Source organism: Ostrea edulis, chromosome 6 (assembly GCF_947568905.1).
Source record: "Ostrea edulis chromosome 6, xbOstEdul1.1, whole genome shotgun sequence".
NCBI classification, from domain to species: Eukaryota; Metazoa; Mollusca; class Bivalvia; order Ostreida; family Ostreidae; genus Ostrea; species Ostrea edulis.
Genome location: NC_079169.1, coordinates 70284894 through 70305748, shown reverse-complemented (window position 1 = coordinate 70305748; position 20855 = coordinate 70284894). Strand labels below are relative to the sequence as shown.

General features: G+C 36.5%; 1 protein-coding gene across 1 annotated transcript; it reads left to right on the top strand.

Annotated features, from left to right (window-relative positions):
* The first annotated feature begins 3294 nt into the window (after window positions 1–3294).
* On the top strand, window positions 3295–19314 carry LOC125679095 (tetratricopeptide repeat protein 38-like). Its single transcript, XM_056140658.1, has 14 exons — window positions 3295–3630; window positions 6718–6795; window positions 7000–7081; window positions 11095–11266; window positions 12159–12332; window positions 13018–13093; window positions 14956–15075; window positions 15303–15362; window positions 15550–15588; window positions 16066–16147; window positions 16528–16693; window positions 17104–17263; window positions 18456–18529; window positions 18653–19314. The coding sequence occupies exons 1-14, from the start codon at window positions 3604–3606 to the stop codon at window positions 18744–18746; spliced, it is 1404 nt and encodes a 467-aa protein (XP_055996633.1). The 5' UTR covers window positions 3295–3603; the 3' UTR covers window positions 18747–19314.
* The last annotated feature ends 1541 nt before the right edge of the window (window positions 19315–20855 follow it).

The following is a 20855-nucleotide window of genomic DNA, read 5'->3' as shown; positions in this document are numbered from 1 at the left end:
CGTCATATTCAGCGTCGTTATTTAGTTTACAAACATAGCGTTTGAGCCACAACAAACATGGCGTTAATCGTGGAGTGATTATATATGATTAAGAAAATAAGATTTACATGCTTTTACGAATTTTATGTAACATCTCAGAACGACGTGAACTAGGGTAGACGAGATTCAAAATGGAGAAATACATGTCCACGCGCTAATATTCGAATCGACGCCATTGGTACTAAAAAATTTCAAGTTCCATAGGTATGGTTTAATTTTTCATTATTTCCCTATATTTTCCTTTTAAACATGTACATACGTGTTACCAAAAGGGAGAGCTCCGCTCTCACGGCCCTTCGGTATTGAGCGAGTAATTTATTGTCGGATTCGACTTGCAGCCGTGACAAAATTTGTGAAGCGATAAGTTGTATGATATAGACCCCCAACATATACAGTTAAGGTCTTCGACGTGATAAAGAAAACCCGTATCTTAATTCGCCTTGCCCGATATGGGTTTTCTTTTCACACCATGCATTTTTCCTTATCAGGTCACTAGCTAACCTGTGTAACTGATAATCTAGGCCGAACTAAATTGAGAACATGGATAAGACGCCCCTGTGATCCCATCGTCGGATACCCACTCATTATGAGTAAAAACGAGATAACCTGTGGGTATCCGACGATGCTGTGATCCATGTAGATGAAGTATATAATTACCGGAAGTGACGTTGTTCATGGCAACCAGGACAAACAAAGGAATGAGCCAAGTGGTCACGAAAACTCGAATACTGTGAGTTAAAAGCGTTAAGAATTATTTTTATGGTGGATCAATGCCATACATTTGAAATTACTGGATCAGAGAGAACTTTGGGGTATAGGTGACAATAAAAGCAAAATTTTCGCGCTATTTTGGGGCAAAGTTTTGAGTAAAAATTCGTTTCATTCCTTGTGTTATTTATAGGGGTGGTATTGTATAGACCGCTATTGTATCATTATTACAGACAAATCGTCCTTTGGATTCAGGTACCAGTAGTCTAGATCAAATGCTCGATATTTGATTACGTTGTACATGTATTTAATAAATGTAACCGCTCTTTGAGAAATTCCACGTCTGAATGATTTTCAACACATTTGCTGTTGTACAATATGTACGACTGGAAGCAGGTGTGTCATAATTTGCAGTTGCAAGAAATTTCAATGCTGCGCAAAGCACCATATCTCACTGCTGCAGCAAATATCAACAAAATTGTTCAACAAATGATCGTCATGGCGCAGTTAGACCACGCGTGAAGAGAATCACTTCATCTGATTGAGTAATCTTCAGCAACGATTCACAACAGCGTCATCTATAGCATCTGTTATTTCTGAGGTTCGAAGAATATTTAATAATCCCCTGACCATACAATGAATTTGACGTGGTGGTAGGCCTTGCCACTGATGAAGGGCCTGTGTCAGTTAATCTAAGGTTTGAATTGGTGGTGTCCTTGACGAACTCGCGACCAATGGTATATCCCAAATGTGGTCATTTTGGGTTATAATCTGGACTTCGAGCAGGCCATGGTACATGCAGTGTCGCAATTGACTAATACTTATAATTTCCATTAGTGGAACTCTTCAAATTAAAGTCGTGATACCGGGACAACATACGTAAACATTACTTAGGCATACGTAATATAAAGTATGGTATCGAATGCATATTACATGTATAACCGACTGCAAACCACGACACTGGTTAAAATTCTAAAGGCAAATTTAGGAATTGATTATTCTTACAAAAAAACCCGGACGAACTTATTAAACTATGTGATTGAGTGCAGGTACTAAATCTGACCGATATAAAGCATCAATCGCAAGAAGAACTGTGAAGGGAAAAACCAATATGCACATCCGACACAATAACTTTTCTTGTAATTAATGGGATTCATATGTTATTAAAATTATTCTGTCAGACTATGAAGACATTCTATTTTATCCTACAATTTGGACAGGTTCATATGGCATGGACTTTGTAATCAATCATGTATCTCTCTCTCTCTCTCTCTCTCTCTCTCTCTCTCTCTCTCTCATTTTCCAATATTTTAGACTATGTTATATATTTGCCAAACTGCCTTTTTTTTTTTTTTTTTTTAGACGTTTATAACACTAATTAACACAACAAAATCGTTTCAAAACTGCATCTAAGCTATATTTTGAAAATTACAAAATATTGATTGACTTAGGACAGAGAACATCGTTGTTTGGAATTTTTAGAATAGGTGTAGGAGAGTTTTAAAAAAAGCATGTAACATCCTTGATAAACTAGTGGTAGAATATTTTTAAAATGCAGTTTGACCAATGGCTATTTTATTTAAAAATACACAATGTACTTTAACTTAAAAAAGAGGGGATGCTATGAACGTTTCGTTTATGTCCCAGTAATCTCGCACTTGCTCGCGAGACTTGTGCATTTTCTTACCAATGACGCACAAGAGTCATCAAAGAGCGATAACTCTAATGAGCTGGTAATGAGAAGTATTACGGGGGAAAAGTCCTGCACAGCGCGAGCTCGATGATATGTGATTTTTGAGCACGTTTTCATACTCAAACCCCGTGCTCTAAATCGTACTCATGCTCAAAAGTGAAGGCTATAAAACTTATAAAATCATTCTCTCACTAAATTGGAGTACATGCTCCAGATTTTTCGAGTATATTTTGAAGCTTGCTCAGAGTTGGACTCAAAACAAACATGGCTGAGTTCAAGTATGAGTACGGTAAAAGTTTTGTTTTGTAATCCATGAGCGTTGGTCATGGTCGAAGAGGACGATTGTAAAATGAGGTACAACTCTTGCAACAAATATATCCCTTTGGGAATTTTGTTCACTGCGGTTACTCCTTACTATGATAAGATCCAGCTTATATCGTAAGACTTCTGGTAATTAGAAATGCTTCCTCTGATATCCTTCAGAGTGTATTGTCCTCTGAAATAGATGTTTTATGGGGTCTTCCAGCTCTTGAACGATGTTAGCTGGTACTTTCTGACAATTTTACAGATGTGAATGGCGATGGCCAATTTGTCTTAATGACATACCTGCTTTCCCCATTCCAATAATCTGTCATCGGATTGCAATTGAAACTTGCAGAGGACTCGTAATTTCGATGTGCAAAACAGTCAGCATAATTTGTAGTGTAACGTATATATATGTGTTTTACAGTGTATTTTAAAAGCTGAAAACTGGTCAGGGTTTTGCCAAATAGTGGAGTTGCCTATGGCTCGGACACCATTTAACGCATATTGAATGAAAGGTTGACTTTACGACAGTTATGGTCTCCCATACGGGAGATGTCAAATACATGTAGTAGTGCACGTTTGCACTTTGGTAACCAATCAATTTTTCAGATATTTTTGTGCTTACATTTAGAAACCGACATGTTTGAATAACATGAGAAAAAATAGGATTGTGTTTTATTACAGGACGAAATGAAAGAAACGACATTTTTTAAAATTCCTATACATATATATACGTGTACGTAAGGTCACGCAAATATAGGACATTATAGACGTAGTTATTCGTGTAAGACGCTGTACTCTGACCCGGTTAAATAGAAATCGGAGATTGTACAGAAGACTAGTTTACTTGAAGGAAAATGAGGGATAACTGGAGAGATTGTCAGGTTAGTAGTACCTGGTAGCAGGCCTATTCTGAAAACCTTTCTATAAATCATCCCAATTTCTAAGTAACTTGCCCTTGTTGATCAGACGCCAGGTGATCACACCGGTGTTGTTTAGCAGTTCTTGAGTTAGATATGTCTTACGTTAGATATGTCTTGAAATGCATGAGAAATATTGTCTTTGGACAAATCTACGCCAAGGCCAAACTGGCTTTCATTTCGATGTTCTACTTTCAGTTCAAGTAGCTAGGCCACCACATTTTACTTGTCCGACTGTGTAGAACCTCCCCGCCCCCACCCCACCCCCAAAAACCTGCACTTAAACTATATGGAATTTCCTCCATTGATCTCTGGAGCTGTATTATTTTTCTCTATTTCTCAAGACGACTAGGAAGTTGTTCGAATTTCCTCTGTCGATCAATGTGTATCAAAACATTCACATGCTAAATTTCCCCCCCACGAAAGTTGGTATGCATATTTAGAGGATTTGTAGCGCGTTATGACTTTAAAGATCATTAACATGAAGGTCATTGTATAGTTTATGAGATTTAGCATTTTTAGAGCCGGAATAATTAATTAAAGTCTGTACAGGAACCTGAAGTACAAGTGAAACGATTAGATAAATCGAGATTTGTATGAAATTGACAGGGAATCCACATATTTCTGAAAAATTATCGCCGCAAAATAAAAATAATCGTGTGGATGGAGGTAGTTACTAGTGTAGTATTCTTTCGTGCCTGTGATAAATTAAAGGTGCCGTGGTACTTGTATGTCCACCAATGCTAATTCAAGTACATGTAAGCTTATCCAGAGAATATTACAAAGAATTTCATGGAAAACTAATTAAAATTATACACCTAAATCATTATCATAGAGCAAGTCTCCGTTACAAATATGTCTCTCCGTAATTATCAATTGGCGGGAAAAGATGCCACGCTGACCTGTAGTAAAGGAGAGAAAAAGTGAATTTGGCAGGTGTCGTCACCATAGGGTTATCTAAGTCATGGTGTTTTCAGATCATTTTGATTAAAGCCAAGTTGCATTTATCAAGATAAAGAATAATTTTAAGGTAATTCCATCCCTCTAGAATTATAGGTTGTTGAATCTTCAAATAATACATCTTAGTAACCAATAAAAATGATGAAATAAGTATGTTGCGGTATTAATAAAATTTTTATCAATTAGCACAATATACCTGTTATCAACGTCAGAAAATTGCAATTTTCCTTAAACAGCATTATCAATATTCCACAATAAACTGGTTGTAACGATGTAATAGTATTCATAAAAATTTCATGAAACGGTTTCTTTAAAAAATATACAAAATGTTTGTGAAAAATAAAGGAAATCTATCGCATAATGGACTTGATAAATGATTTAATGAAAACATAGTTATTGCCCTTGGATTCAATATTTTGAAACATATAATTGATGATTCATATAGAACTTCGACTTTTGAAATAGTTTATGGTTAACAAGATTTTTACAATAACTATTGAAAAAGACTCCAACAAAATTTATGTTCCTGTCATGTATAAATTTTATCAAATCATTGACTTTGCAAAATGTTATGACGTCACAGGAGGGTGGCAATACTATTTCTTAAAGATTAATTACTGAGTATGATATTTTGTCACTTCTTTAGTTAAGGGCACTTATTTGTACCCAAAATTGTTACGTAATTCATACCATATAAAAGAAATTATCAAAAGACATGTAATAATATGAAAATATGTTTGAAATATCATTTCTGTCGTTATTTGAACAGTTCAAGTGGTATGATGAGAAGTCAGTTGTTGTACTAAGGTTGACGGGATTTTGTATCAATGCACACTCATCCGTGTATGATTATGATTGATAACGAATTGACGGGCGTATCATGTGCCGTGACAGTGCACTTTAGTATTGGAATAGGACCACACAATAAAACCCCCACAAAAAACCCTTGCTAAACGATGATTACAAGACAGACACTTGTAGGTGATTAAATGCACCATTGATCGGTAAGAAAATAACATATGTGTATTCATTATGTAGTATTCTTGATAGTTTTATGCTGAAGCGTGTGTTTCTACAGCGACAATTTAAAACAATGTGTTCTCCAAATCAATCAAAATACTGTTAACTCAGTCTACAACAAGATATCCCATTTTAAATACGAAGATTTTGACTACGGATAATTCCGTTTACCTGATCAAGATATAGGGCTCGCGGCGGGTGTGACCGTTCGACACGTCACAGGGATTGCTTATTCCTCCTAGACAACTGATCCCATCTCTGGCATATCCAGGGGTCCGTGTTTGCCCAACTCTCTATTTTGTATTGCTTATAGGAGTTATGAGATTGATCACTGTTCGTTATCTTCACCTTTCATAAATAAGCGAAAAATTCAAGCTATTGCTAGACACTTTTCTTGTTTCGTTATACAATTAGACACTCTAGATCAATATTACTAGTGGAGAAAACAAGATGAAACAATTAATTTTAGTTGGATTCCAAGCCAAATTGTATTCACAGTTGCACAGCAATGGATGATTGGCACTTTTTGGAAGTTGGAGAGAAAACAATCTGTTAAGATCCGCTCCCTGGTTTCCACTTGATCGGACTTCTACTTGCTCTCATTGTCATCATACAAGTCCATTACCGTTACCATGGTCACCCTCCTCATTTGGTCATTAAACACACAGTAGCAGATGTCATAACAGTGTCACTTGTCTGTTTTTTTGTCCACCGAATTTCGCTGAGTCCCCGTATTTCCCATTTACATAACCACTTGCGCAAGCTTCCCAGTTTCGTTTAGTATTCTCACAATCCTCAATCCAGTCCATGTGACGCAGTCATGTCCGCATACCAACTCCACAATGAGTTTGGCTGTTCCACGTCATACCGGCACTCTGCTCTGATTGTGTCTCTTGGTAATCTGATGTCGTCTTGTAATGCTGGTTTATGTATCTGTGGCTTCACTACGGGTTGGGGGTGGATGGGCTAATCCCACTACCAACCCTCATCCTTTTGCAAATGGGCTTGAACAATGAGAACTAATGCATGAAGTATCTGATTTAAGCTCTTTTGAATTCCGTTTTCTTAAAGGCATGGAAGGAATTTGGTGTTGATCTGTCCACAACCAACAATGAAGCTGCTAAATTATTCGACGCTGTTTTGACTCAGGTAATTTATCTAATTTACTAGTATCATTGATCCAACGTTAAAGAACATTTTTCATGAAGTAGACAAAATATATTGGCACCCTACCCCTCTGTAATGAGGCTGATGTGTCATGTGTTCAGTTATGTTTGCTGCATTTGCTAAATTGTATTTCTTACGAGTAATTTACCTAAATATTCAAGGATTCAGTTTCTGCATATTTGATAGTATGTCGGGTGGTACGATGACAACAGCCTGGGAGGACTGGAAAACTCGGTGGAGAAAATGATAGCTACGGACCCAAAATTCGGTAAATATGTTTTGTAAAATCTATGTTGTTTTACGTCCCATTCGAGGCCGTAACAGGGAAGGTTCTTTATCGTGCCAATGTAACACGGGCCCCCCCTTTTTAAGATGATATACCAAATTCCCGTTACTTTGACGCGGTGCTATACCCGTTAGGTTTGACGCGGTGCTATACGTCTTAGGTTTGACGCGATGATATATGCCTTAGGTTTGACGCGGTGCTATATGCCTTAGGTTTGACGCGGTGCTATACTATTTAGGTTTGACGCAGTGCTATACCCGTTAGGTTTGACGCGGTGCTATACGCTTTAGGTTTGACGCGGTGCTATACGTCTTAGGTTTGACGCGGTGTTATACGCCTTGAGTTTGACCGGGTGTTACGCGGCGCTATACGCCTTGGGTTTGATGCGGTGCTATACGTCTTAGATTTGACGCGGTGTTATACGCCTTAAGTTTGACGCGGTGCTCCACGCATTGGGTTTAACTCGGTGCTATACGTCTTAGATTTGATGCAGTGTTATACGCCTTAAGTTTGACGCGGTGCTATACGCCTTGGGTTTGACGTGGTGCTCTACGCCTTGGGTTTGACGCGGTGCTATACGCCTTGGGTTTGACGCGGTGCTATACGTCTTAGATTTGAAGCGATGTTATACGCCTTAGGTTTGACGCAGTGCTATACATCTTGGGTTTGACGCGGTACTATACGCTTTAAGTTTGACGCGGTGCTATACGCTTTAGATTTGACGCGGTGCTATACGCTTTGAGTTTGACACGGTGATAAACGCCTTAGGTTTGAGGCGGTGTCGTGGTCGAGAATTGAACGTAGGTATCCCGTGTGCAAAAAGCACCCTCAATCACCATTTGAAATACAGGTTCTATTACAGACGGACTCTATAAACACGTGCAAGAAATAATCTTTGGATGACTAGAAACAAATCCTATACATAAAGTATAAAGAGGCGCATTGATAAGAAAGCTTGCTCAATTTTCTTGTTTTCGATAAGTCTCATTCTATAAATTATTGTTTGAAAGCAGTATAAAAAGTTTTTCTTTAACCTTTTCTCTACCGCATCGGTCAATTTGACGTATAAACCTGCAGGCATTCAATTGAAAACACTTGTGATTCCGATTAAGGAATTCTTCAAAATACCAACAAAGTCGAATTTGATTTCTTCAAACGAAAGAAATTGTATTTTTCGTTGGTTGCCGAAAATAAAATAGCGCCCTGGCGTAAAGAAAAGAGGGTGTTGCATCGAAGCGGGAATTTTCCCAAATCGGAGCTCTGTGCCAGCACTCGTGACGTAGAACTGACCTTCATTCATATTTATACTCATTACGTATTTGCCATTTAAATATCTGAAGGATTCCCCAGTTCTAGGGACAATCCTAAAACATTTTATGTGTCAATACATTATATATGTAGTCTAAAGATAATTTTTGAAATTGTGAAAATTAAATTGTCTTCTTTTTTCTGAGTACCAGATTCAATGTATACGGTTACATGTTACGAGTGTATCAAATATTTAATATTCTATACTACTACAGTCCAGAAACTCTTATACTCGTATGTATTATTTTCTACAACCAACAATTGGCAACTGTACGTGACTCTGACCACAAAACAAAATATGGGAATTTAATACGCATTAATAAAAACATTATTCGAAGTACATGCACCTGTAAAAATTGATTCAATATAGCAATTTGCTACTGGAATACATATAAACTCAAACTGTTTAATGGTTATTTACCTTGTTTGACCTTATAGCTTTTCTTCCAAAGCTTTGCATAGTTCACAATGGTTTTTCGTAAAAGGCACCATGCCTTTGTCAACAACTTTCATTCAGAAAAACATACAAGTTCTCGTTAGCAACCTTGACTATTAAAACACAGGTATTACATGCTGTATTCGGCGTGTTTGTTGAGAGTCCTATTCACAAACTAAACAGTGTCCAGGTTCGAAGCTTATTTCAAACTCGGCACATGGTAATAAACAGAGATTTGACATGAAACATATATCAAAACTAGAAGCGTGTTTCAATTAAGAAAAAAAATCTAGATGGAAAACGTAATATGAACAAAAAAATGTGTTCGTGAGGGAGTCGAACACGGTCGTTTTAAAAATAGAAACATCTCTACATAAGAGTCAACGACCTTACCCACTGGACCACGCAGTAGACCATACATTATTAAGGAAAATTAACGTACAGGTGAAGTTGAAAATAATACCAGTGAAGTCGTTTCGATTTTTTTAAATTTACAAAAAAAAAAAAAAAAAAAAAAAAAATGCCCTCGTGAAACAAAATTTCAAAGCGACAGTTTTTTTTTTAGAGGAAAACTCGAAAAACATGTTCATGCTAAATTTATTTTGTTTCAGGGAGGCAGTTTTTCTGAAATTCGGGGATACCCCTCCATTTTAAAGCTAAAAATCATATAAATCACTCATTGCTTGATTTAAACTTGAAATATTGTGGCTAATTTTGCCAATACACGTCTTTTAAACTTATTTTTAAAAATTATTGAATCAAGAGATACGTTCCAATTGGTTTTATTACATATTTGAATAACTTATTATTTTTTTTTTCGATTTTTCATGCAACACCTTTAGGGAAATTAACATGAGACGTGCAACACCTTATTTTAATAGGATAAAACTATGCCATTCAGTAAACCTAAATGTGACTAAATTGTTACTGAAAGGTAGCAGACTTCTACCATTCAGTCACCTTTCCAGACCTTTCAGAGAATTTTTCAGTCTGAAACACACAATTTCATCATGTGTGTTACAACAACATTTGCGATGACTCAGTGGTTAGAGCGTTTGTTTATTGACAGGTAGGTCGTGAGTTTAAATCCCACTCGTTCATTGACCGCATCAAATCTAAGATGTAAACATGATAGTGAATGCTAGGCATTTAGAAGTGAGAGTTACGGATTGTCCGGATGAGACCTTAAGCATCAAGGTCTCGTGTCGTGACAGGCAGGCATTGACACGATAAAGTAAGGTCTCGTGTCATGACAGGCAGACATTGACACGATAAAGCACAGTCTCGTGTCATGACAGGCAAACATTAACACGATAAAGTAAGGTCTCGTGTCATGACAGGCAGACATTGGCACGATAAAGCAAGGTCTCGTGTCGTGACAGGCAGGCATTAAGGTCACGTGTCATGACAGACAGGCATTGGCACGATAAAGAACTCTTATTGTCATTGTGTATTTTTTAAAAAAAATATTGGGCAGTCGTAAATACAGAAATTGCATTGTGACAACAGCCGCCCAGTAAATTCAAAGATTGTAATATGACACGGGCCTGAACGTGCATAGGTTTGTGGCACTTCCTCTGAAGTTGCTGACGTCACATGAAATGTTGAAAGATTGACTGTCATCCTACTAGATAAATTTTGTTGTATATTAATAGTCGACGTTTTAAATACAAAATACCAATAAGAGTGTAAACTGATTACAGAATTTGAAATACAGAAAAATGACATATTCCAAATATTACATCGCCAACTTTAATTTTGAAGGGATACAAAAGGGGGGGGGGGGGGGGTACATGGTTCAGTTGTCAGATGTTTTGCTTTACAGTTCCCCCTGTATTTTTCAATTTTACAAGAATAAACATTCCCAATTCTAGCAATCAGTAAATCATTCAGCGAGGCAAACGTTTCTCTTGATTAGCTTCACAATATAGGCCTAATAAATGAAGCTCCACCTATGGGCGCGTTTTAGCATGCGGTGTGTAAAGGCTCTTAGATCCAGACTAAAATTCGTTCATGTATTGTGAATGGTAACACCACCTGGTAGCAGATTTGGATGATTGGTTTTGTCTTTCTATCCATCATCAAACACCATGGGTTGGTTTTGTGTCTCTCGTCATCACTGTTGGATATCCATGGATAGTTTGATTTTTCTGCTCGACTGTGATTAGAAAGGCAAAACCAACCATCATCGTAGATATTGCTAACATTGTCTTTATAAAACTAGCAAGGATTATGTTTATTTGTTTTCTAGTGATGGGTCACGTAATCAAGAATGGCCTGGATGCGCTTGGAACTGGGCGATCTTATTATCTGGATAAAGAATTCCAGACAGAGATCCAGACCATGATAGACTTAGGAAACAGCCCTAGTACTCTCCCACGTGAAAAGCAACATATCAACGCTGTCAAATTGTGGTCTCAAGGGTATGCATACTCCAATGTACGGTAAACGTAAGAACTCGACATTAGCAACATATCAACACTGTCAAATTGTGGTCGCAAGGGTATGCATACGCCAGCGTAGGGTAAACGTACGGACTTGACATTTACGGTATGGTTTAAATAATTTTTACCACACACAGACACACACGCATGCTGTTATACAGTATTCTTCATAGTAATTGACATTAATGTTATGCAATCAAGGACTCAATTTATATTTGCTTTAAATCCCATCTTTTTCTGGCGAGGAAGTTTTTTTTAGATGAAAGAACAAGTAATGTTGAAGTTACTTGAGAAGTTTACGTTGAAACAACATTGCTAAGCGTAGCCATATGTCCCCTGCAGCCGCAAAAAGGTGACACAGAAAAGTCCCATAACTCCTGTAGAATTTGTAGAATCAAAATTGCTTTGGAATATGATAAACTACATATTGTGACTATTGATCCTGCAAAATTTGAACAACATCCGTACAACGGTCTCTGAGGAGTTGTGTCGACAAATTGTCCTATAGTGCAGAATGCAAAAACAAGAAAGGTAAACTCCCCTCCCCCCAAAATGTGTCCATTAAAAATGGCGACAGAATATGATCTAGTACATATGGTGACTAACAATCCTACAAAATTTGAACAAAATCCGTTGAGCGGTTTCGTAGGAGTTGAGTCCACAAAGTCAAGTGGGACGGACGGACCCACGGACACCAGTATTTCTATGCCCCCTTCCGCGTTGCTGCAGTAGACAAAAATGATGAGGACTTAATAAGCCTCGCCCTATATACATTTTCTTACGCTCGCCCAAATGTCATTTTATATTTCAAGACAGTAATCAAGTATTTTATAAGCATATCTATGAAAATTGAAAAATAAAATCATTGCAGAGAAATGACAGATGCTTGTCAGATTTGGGAGTCCATTTTGGTAGAGAATCCCCTCGACATGCTGGCTCTGAAGTTTTCCCATGACTCTTATTTCTACCAGGGTCACCACCCTCAGATGAGAGACAGTATTGCTAGGGCTATGCCCCACTGGAAAAGCTCCATGCCACTATATAGGTAACACCAGGAGATAGATTAATTGAACGTATCAACATGGAGACTATAAACCTGTTTTTGTAACAAGAAATCAAAGTAACCGTATACGGAATGGATTACAACTCTAGCCTACATTTTACGATATGGTATGTCGAAATATTTGGATAACTGTTTGAAAAAAATTTGTACATTTCTAAATTAAAAGATAAAGAATTGATAATGCTTTCAAGTACAAGTTATAGGTATACAGTATCAATGATTTTGAAAATTCACATTCTTAAAATGTATTGCTAACACGAATACCTTCCACTCTGATGAATCCCGTGTTTTTATTTGTGACAACAAATTTTATACCTTAACATACTAAATTGAATGTGGTAGGATTAATGAGATACCTTTTTCATCTTGATGACATTCACAATTTGTCTGAACTGGTATACGTTATCTGTAAACCAGTCTAGTCTCACTTTTTGATTTAAACAATTTGTTTATGGCATTTCAATAGATTAGTATCTAGCCTAGAGTTGAGTCCCTTCCCCCTACTCCCTACGAATGTAACATTGTAAAATGTACGATATAATTTACAATCCATTCCGGAAATAAAAGAATATACAGAATTAGCCTATGTTATATTAGAAGATATATGATATGATTATTTAATCAATTGGTAAGTTGAATAATTGTATCAAAATTTGCAATATTGTAGCTACTTGTTTGGTATGCATGCGTTTGGCTTGGAGGAATGCAATCATTATGATGAAGCAGAACGGCTTGCTGCAAAGGTTAGTGTTGATTTGAACTTAGTTTATTGCATATATAAATATACAAGAGCTTCACTAGGATTTTTACAACATCAAAGAACCTTATTCATAGATAGCCATTAATTGATAGAAGTGTTACATGTACAGTACTAGGGATGGGATTGATAATTAATTGATTGACAAGGAATACTGTTAATGCTGCTAGGAGTTGGTTGGTTGTATATTGTTTAACGTCCCTCTCGAGAATTGTTCACTCATATGGAGACGTCACCATTGCCGGTGAAGGGCTGCAAAAGTTCGGCCTATGCTAGGTGTTTACGGCCTTTGAGAAGGAAGGGATCTTTATTTGTGCCACACCTGCTGTGAGTTATTGACACGGAATCTTCTGTTAATTCTGCTTTGAGTGACATGGCCTCCTCTGTTAATGTTGCAATGAGTGATTGACAAGGAATCCTCTGTTAATGTTGCTGGGAGTGATTGACAAGGAATCCTCTGTTAATGTTGCTGGGAGTGATTGACATGGACTCCTCTGTTAATGTTGCTGGGAGTGATTGACAAGGAATCCTCTGTTAATTTTGCAAGGAGTGATTGACACAGAATCCTCTGTTAATTTGCTGGAAGTGATTGACAAGGAATCCTCTGTTAATGTGAGTGATTGACAAGGAATCCTGCTAATGTTGATGTGAGTGATTGGCAAGGAATCCTCTGTTAATATTGTTGTGAGTGATTGACAAGGAGTCCTCTGTTAATGTTGCTGGTAGTGATTGACAAAGAATCCTCTGTTAATGTTGCTGTGAGTGATTGACATGGACTCCTCTGTTAATGTTGATGTGAGTGATTGACAAGGAATCCTCTGTTGATGTTACTGGGAGTGATTGACAAGGAATCCTCTGTTGATGTTGCTGTGAGTGATTGACATGGACTCCTCTGTTAATGTTGATGTGAGTGATTGACAAGGAATCCTCTGTTAATGTTGATGTGAGTGATTGACATGGACTCCTCTGTTAATGTTGATGTGAGTGATTGACAAGGAATCCTCTGTTAATGTTGCTGGTAGTGATTGACAAGGAATCCTCTGTTAATATTGCTGTGAGTGATTGACATGGACTCCTCTGTTAATGTTGATGTGAGTGATTGACAAGGAATCCTCTGTTAATGTTGCAATGAATGATTGACAAGGAGTCCTCTGTTAATGTTGCTGGTAGTGATTGACAAAGAATCCTCTGTTAATGTTGCTGGGAGTGATTGACAAGGAATCCTCTGTTAATGTTGATGTGAGTGATTGACAAGGACTCCTCTGTTGATGTTGCTGGGAGTGATTGACAAGGAATCCTCTGTTAATGTTGATGTGAGTGATTGACAAGGAATCTTCTGTTAATGTTGCTGGGAGTGATTGACAAGGAATCCTCTGTTAATGTTGCAATGAGTGATTGACAAGGACTCCTCTGTTAATGTTGCTAAGAGTGATTGACAAGGAATCCTCTGTTAATGTTGATATGAGTGATTGACAAGGAATCCTCTGTTAATGTTGATGTGAGTGATTGAGAAGGAATCCTCTGTTAATGTTGATGTGAGTGATTGACAAGGAGTCCTCTGTTAAATTTGCTAGGAGGGATAGACAAGGAGTCATCTCTTAATGTTGCTGGAAGTACTTCACTGGGAATTCTTTGTTAATGTTGCTGGGAGTGCTTCACTGGGAATTGTTTGTTTATGTTGCTGGGAGTGCTTCACTAGGAATTCTCTGTTAATGGAAAATTTATACGGTACCAATTTTGATGCACCAGATGCGCATAAGGCTGAAAGTGATTGCCAAGGACTTCTCAGTCCGTCTAATGTTACAGGAAGTGATTGACTTGAAATCTTTGTTAATGTTACTATTTTAGGGTTTGGAACTGAATCGTAATGACTGCTGGTCTACACATTCTATGGCCCATGTTCTGGAGATGACAGGCAGGTCCACAGAAGGGATCAAGTTTATGTCTACAACAGAAAATGACTGGAATGTACGTAATAGGAAAATCTACACTGTAGATTTATATTCATTTATGTTATACTTCTTTGTCATTACAACAATAACTTTTCTAAACTGAACAAGGGTAGTTTGGATTTCGATATTTATAACCGCACATTTTATATTGGAAAATGTAACGTGGTAAAGTATGAAATCGTTACACACTCGGATTTTACATTGATTTGTGATTGCACTTCAAACATATTTATTTCTCCTCAGGTCTGTGCAATGCTTGCCTGTCACAATTACTGGCATTATGGGGTCTTCAGCATTGAGAGGGTATGTTTATACTATATATGATTATGTAAATGTTTACTGGAATGAAGAAAAGAGAATATCAACACTGAGTATATACAAACAGATGACTAAATCTCTCTTCTTGTTTTAGACATAACAGCCATATTGATTGAAAGAAACTTTAAATATTTGGTTTACAGTGTGATAGTGAAACATGGATATTTTGTAGGGCTTGTATGACGAGGCAGTTGGTTTATTTGACACACAGGTAGGGGATACAAACAGTATACTAAATAGATAAACCAGTAAGGAGCAGCAACTCGGGAAATATCTCATTTATTTTGCATTTCCATTCCGTAACTTTATTGTATGTCTTGCAAACTTCTATATCATTGAGTGTTTGCTCTGAATACGAAGCATGCATATTGGAAGAATTTAAAGAAATAAGCACAAATCTTAATAAATTTGGCTACATGTACGTATATCTTTTTTCAGGTAACTGTATAATAATTCTCAAACATAATTATATTAATTCAAGTACCGCGTTGCGGTGGGTGACAATTAAATCATTTAAAGATGAATATAAAATGATAAACCTTTGTTGTATAAAAACATGTAGTTTGAAATTATCATCAACGCTGGCGCTGGCCCAGTTATACTACAAAATTAGGTATTAATGAAATTAACATGATTTAATACAATAAGTCCTTTAATATGACCTTTTATACAGTAAGTGGTATTTTAGGTGGGACCAAGAGCAGTCAAAAGTGGTGCCATGTTGGATATGGTAGATGCCTGTTCATTACTCTACAGACTAAAACTCGAGGGTAGATAAAAGTTTGAATAATAATTCTTATACAGTACCTATCTATCGATCGATCGATCGATCGATGTATCTATCTAATCTAAGCTATATATTTCAAATGATACAATAAATCCAAAATGTCTTTTGAGATGAAAATGTCATTAAATGTATATTTCCATTAAGCAATTAGTTTCTAATTTAAAATCTACATGTGTATAGTCAAGCTGGTAAAATTGAAATCACACAAGTGTGAAGGGAAAATACAGGTAAAACAGATATTACACATCAACTCAATAAGAGTCATGTAATGGTGTATTGCCATTCATGGAGAATATTTTTATTTGTAGATTGAAAGAAATCAATGGAAATTAGAATTAAATCAGAAATTTTGTTATATCTTAGGAATAAATGTGAAAGACAAATGGAAGGAATTCAACGAGGTTTGCAAACATCATGCCGATGACCATATCCTGACGTTCAATGATGCTCATTTTTTAATGGCAAGCCTCGGAGCTGAGGACAAGGCGACGACAGATAAAATGATGATGTCACTGAAGGAATTTGCAAAGTAAAATAGATTGGTGTCAGCAAAACCTATAATTAAAAATGTATACTGTGCTGTAGAAATACAGTCTGTAAAAAAACGAGAATAAACTTTTTTCCATGTCTAGATCAGTAACCATTTTCAGAAAAATTTTACGGTCAATAATCACCATAAGAGAAAACTTAGGATTTTGTTGTCCCTTTTCACAAAGAAACTTACGAAAATTGTCGTAACTTTACGACAGCCTATGCCGTCTCTTAAAAGAGTTAAAAGTGTAGAATATCTCTCGTAAGTGCAAAGTACTCGTCGTAAGATGGAAATAAATGATGTATTAACAAATATGGCTACGTATCAAGAAGGAAGTGTCTATACAATTTACCTACATAAAACGAAACTATCTGTTTGTATCATTTATGTTCGATGTTTGATTTCAGAGGAACAGGCAAGGGAGACAACCAAAGAATCAGTAAAGAAGTGGGCGTGCCTCTGTGTGAAGCTTTGGTTGCATATGACTCTGGGGATTTTGCGAAAGCTGTTTCTCTAGTGAATCCAATTAGATACAAAATCTTAACAATTGGAGGAAGTCATGCACAGGTAAAACTTGAGGCGTTTTCTGTGACATTGATGATATACCCAAACCTGTATTTTGTTTATAGACAGTTGGGGATTTAAGATATGACAAATGTTTTGGCGGAAAGTTGAGGTACATATATCAATCTTAGTCAAACATACATATATCAAAATTACGAAAATCCCAGGAGTAGGGTTTTGGTACAAGGACCGAGTCAAAATATCATAGTGATTAAATGTGTATGTTAACAATTGGTTCAATCTTCAAAACAAATGTACCACGAGCTTGATATAAAGTAAAATAGTCGAATTTAGCAAATATCAAAACAAAAAGTTTCAAAAGATCTCGTTTCAAATCAGTTGTAACGTTTTTGCTCCTAAATTTTACAAGGAATTATTATTAATTTTTTTTGTCTTATTGTAAAATTGTTTCAAGTCCTACATGTACATTTGTAACTTTTTAAAAACTTTTTTTTAAACTCTTGAAATTAATATATTATCAATCCTAAATTCAAAAATATTCAATTAGCATTTCTAAGTACGTCTTAAACAATACAGTTATTACAGTGACGTTCGGGAGCGTATATCTTCAAGCTTAGTTTCCATTCATTTTTTAATGCGATCAAATATTTGAGTTTTATTTTCTTTGGTATTCATGTGCTTTCTAATGACACTGTGTCAACCTGCAGCAATTTACGAAAATACCGATTCATTGAAAAAATATAAAATGCATCTAATGAGACTTCACATTGTATGAACGAAAAATTATGTGATTTATTGCGGTGTACGATGTTATAATTATGACCAAAATTTGAAAACGTAAAAGACCAAGCAAGACTCCGTGTGAACTGTGATCTTGAGAATGAACAGGGTATGCTTACTCCTCCTAACCACCTAATCCCACTTCTGGTGTGCAAAGGAGTCAGTATTTGCCCGACTCTCTTCATTTGTATTCCTTATTCGGTATTCCTTATATATAGTCATGAGATTGTGGTGTGTCAAGGAGTCAGTATTTGCCCGACTCTCTTCATTTGTATTCCTAATTCCGTATTCCTTATATATAGTTATGAGATTGATCAATGTTCGTTATCTTCTGAATCACCTTTTCTATTAATAGAATGATAAGGATGAACTGATAACATGTAATCTGATGATCAACCTGTCAAACATACAGATATATGAATCTCTATTTTCGTTAAATATCATTTCGTTACAGAGAGATGTCTTCAATCAGTTCCTTATCCACGCAGCCCTTCAGTCACCAGAAAAAGCACACAATAAGTTGGCAAGGTCTGTATAAATAGGGAAGGTGTCTTATGAAGATTATTAATGGAAAGTTTTATGTTTGATATTTTTGAAAATTCCATATGAAAAATTAATAATGAATATTAAGTGCTGATTTGTACTTTTTAGGGTTCTTCTGACAGAGAGGAAAACATTGAAATCGAACGCACCACTGACCGACAGACTGATCACGAGAGCCATGGCTGTACATACAGCTGATTAAACCATGCAATGTCAAATTCTGTACATAAGTACTGGAGGACAGGACCACCACCAACACAAATGTAATAATCAACATTGATTTTTTGTCACCCTCTAAAAAAATCCGCCGTGAAGATATATACGCTCAATAACAAAGAGGTCACACATCACTAGAGATGAGGACTGGCAGGTGCTTGTGGTGGTCATGTCCTCATTACATACACGAATATGTGTATTTCTATCTCAGTGGTATGTAGTTGGTATTGGTATTGAATGTTCTTTATTCAAAGAATAACACGTTTTACTTTAGTACAATATCATGTACAATAAGAAACATGTTTGGCCTACTTTCTACTTTGTAATACTTATAGGAGTTGTGAGATTGATCACTGTTCGTTATCTTCACCTTTCACCATACATTACATGTAGTTAGGACATATACTAATATTATGATATAATCTGAAATGTGCAGATACGTTTTATATAATATAAATGTATAAACATACAGTGGTTGTTTAAAACATTGGTTATACGTGACGAGGCAATGACATGTGATTAAACATTGGGAAAATAAATATTTCACAACTTTATAGAGTATTGGAGGACAATTGTATTCTGAGCACGTAGCTGTGTGTTTGACAATCCGTTCATCGCTTAGCTGTCTGTTTAACAATCTGATCACCATATCCCACAGCTCAATCTTTGAATTTAATTTTACGATATACTCCCACCCACCCATTTTAACAACAACAGATCACATTTACTATAATTTGTGTTGATGCATACATTGTTCTTATTAGTAATGTTTATATCAAGAATATTAGAAGCTGTTTAATATAGCCTAATTGTTGCGGCGTTTTTATCGCAACCATAAACTTCGGGGTTTGATTCTCGGAGGCAGAGGCAATTGTACAATACAGAACCCTCACTGATACGGTAGCCTTTCCCCCTATCCCCCCCCCCCCCGGTAAAAAGGCAATATAGTAGTTTTCCTCCCGAAAAAAATGGCTGTATAGTAGATCTTCACCACGGGAATGTGACTATATAGTAGGATACCACCTTTAATAGCCAGATGACCCCTACGGAGAACCTACTATATAGCAGATCCCCTCTCTTTTCATTCCGGTTCTGTTTACGGCGGACCATTCCCATACATATTCTTTCCATTCTGAAATTAATCCTTTTCTGGCTATTCATTTCTTTTATATCCTAAATGGAGAGTTAATTTCCGAATTCCTTTGATTGGGATTTTTGGAAATGTTCATTATTCAACAAATGTTTCATTCAGTCGAATGTTATGTAAAACAATCATATATTTAGATGTTTTATACTTTCTCAGTAATACCGTAAAGCATATCTCTAAAACTTGTTTCTATGAAAATACATGTACATGTATCTACATTCAAACTATCGGCAACATACACTTTTTGATACTCAGATAAATGCAATATCAATATTTGTTGTACAAAGTTCGACTGACTTTCCATAGTCTGTTTTCTACAATCAAAACCAAAAACGTGAGGGGGGGGGGTGTAACCCTGCTATGGGGGAAGATCTACTATATAGTGGCCTTTCCCCCTAGGGAGAAAAGCTATTATATAGCCATTTTCCGGGGGAAATCTTCTAAAGGGGAAAGGCTACTATACAACAACGGCCATGAGCTCAATGCATAAGTCAAAAGATGTTACAATTCACCAATAACATTACACCGATTAAGAAAATTTACCCAAACTAGTCTGGGTATATACATTATATGTATATGATTATGCAAATTAAATTCCTATAGTGCGAGTAGCTTATCGAGCAATACTGGCATAACTGTACTATGAATGTTTCATATACATGTAATCCACATGTAAAATAAAGCTCCGTAAGCTAAAACAAAAATCATACAAAGACAGAGGTGTAGCAAAGGTACTTTTGATGTGGACGCCCGAGTAGACAGGGGGTTTGGGGACCGCCTTAAGGCCCCCAATGGGTCCAGAATTTAGACGATTTCGATGTGTATATTCGACCCTCCTGAACGCATTTTTCGTACACTTTATAAAATTGGTTACGCAACCATATTCGAGGTCTGTTCTGTTTTTGTACGAAATGCGGATACACACACTTGTAAAATCTCAAAAATGAG

Bases quoted from the DNA above. Each gene is read 5' to 3' on its own strand.
- LOC125679095 (XM_056140658.1), top strand. From the start codon at position 3,604: ATGAGGGATAACTGGAGAGATTGTCAG. The intron at 11,267-12,158 runs GTATGCATACTC...AAATCATTGCAG, and splicing joins GTCAAATTGTGGTCTCAAGG to AGAAATGACAGATGCTTGTC. The intron at 18,530-18,652 runs GTCTGTATAAAT...TGTACTTTTTAG, and splicing joins GCACACAATAAGTTGGCAAG to GGTTCTTCTGACAGAGAGGA.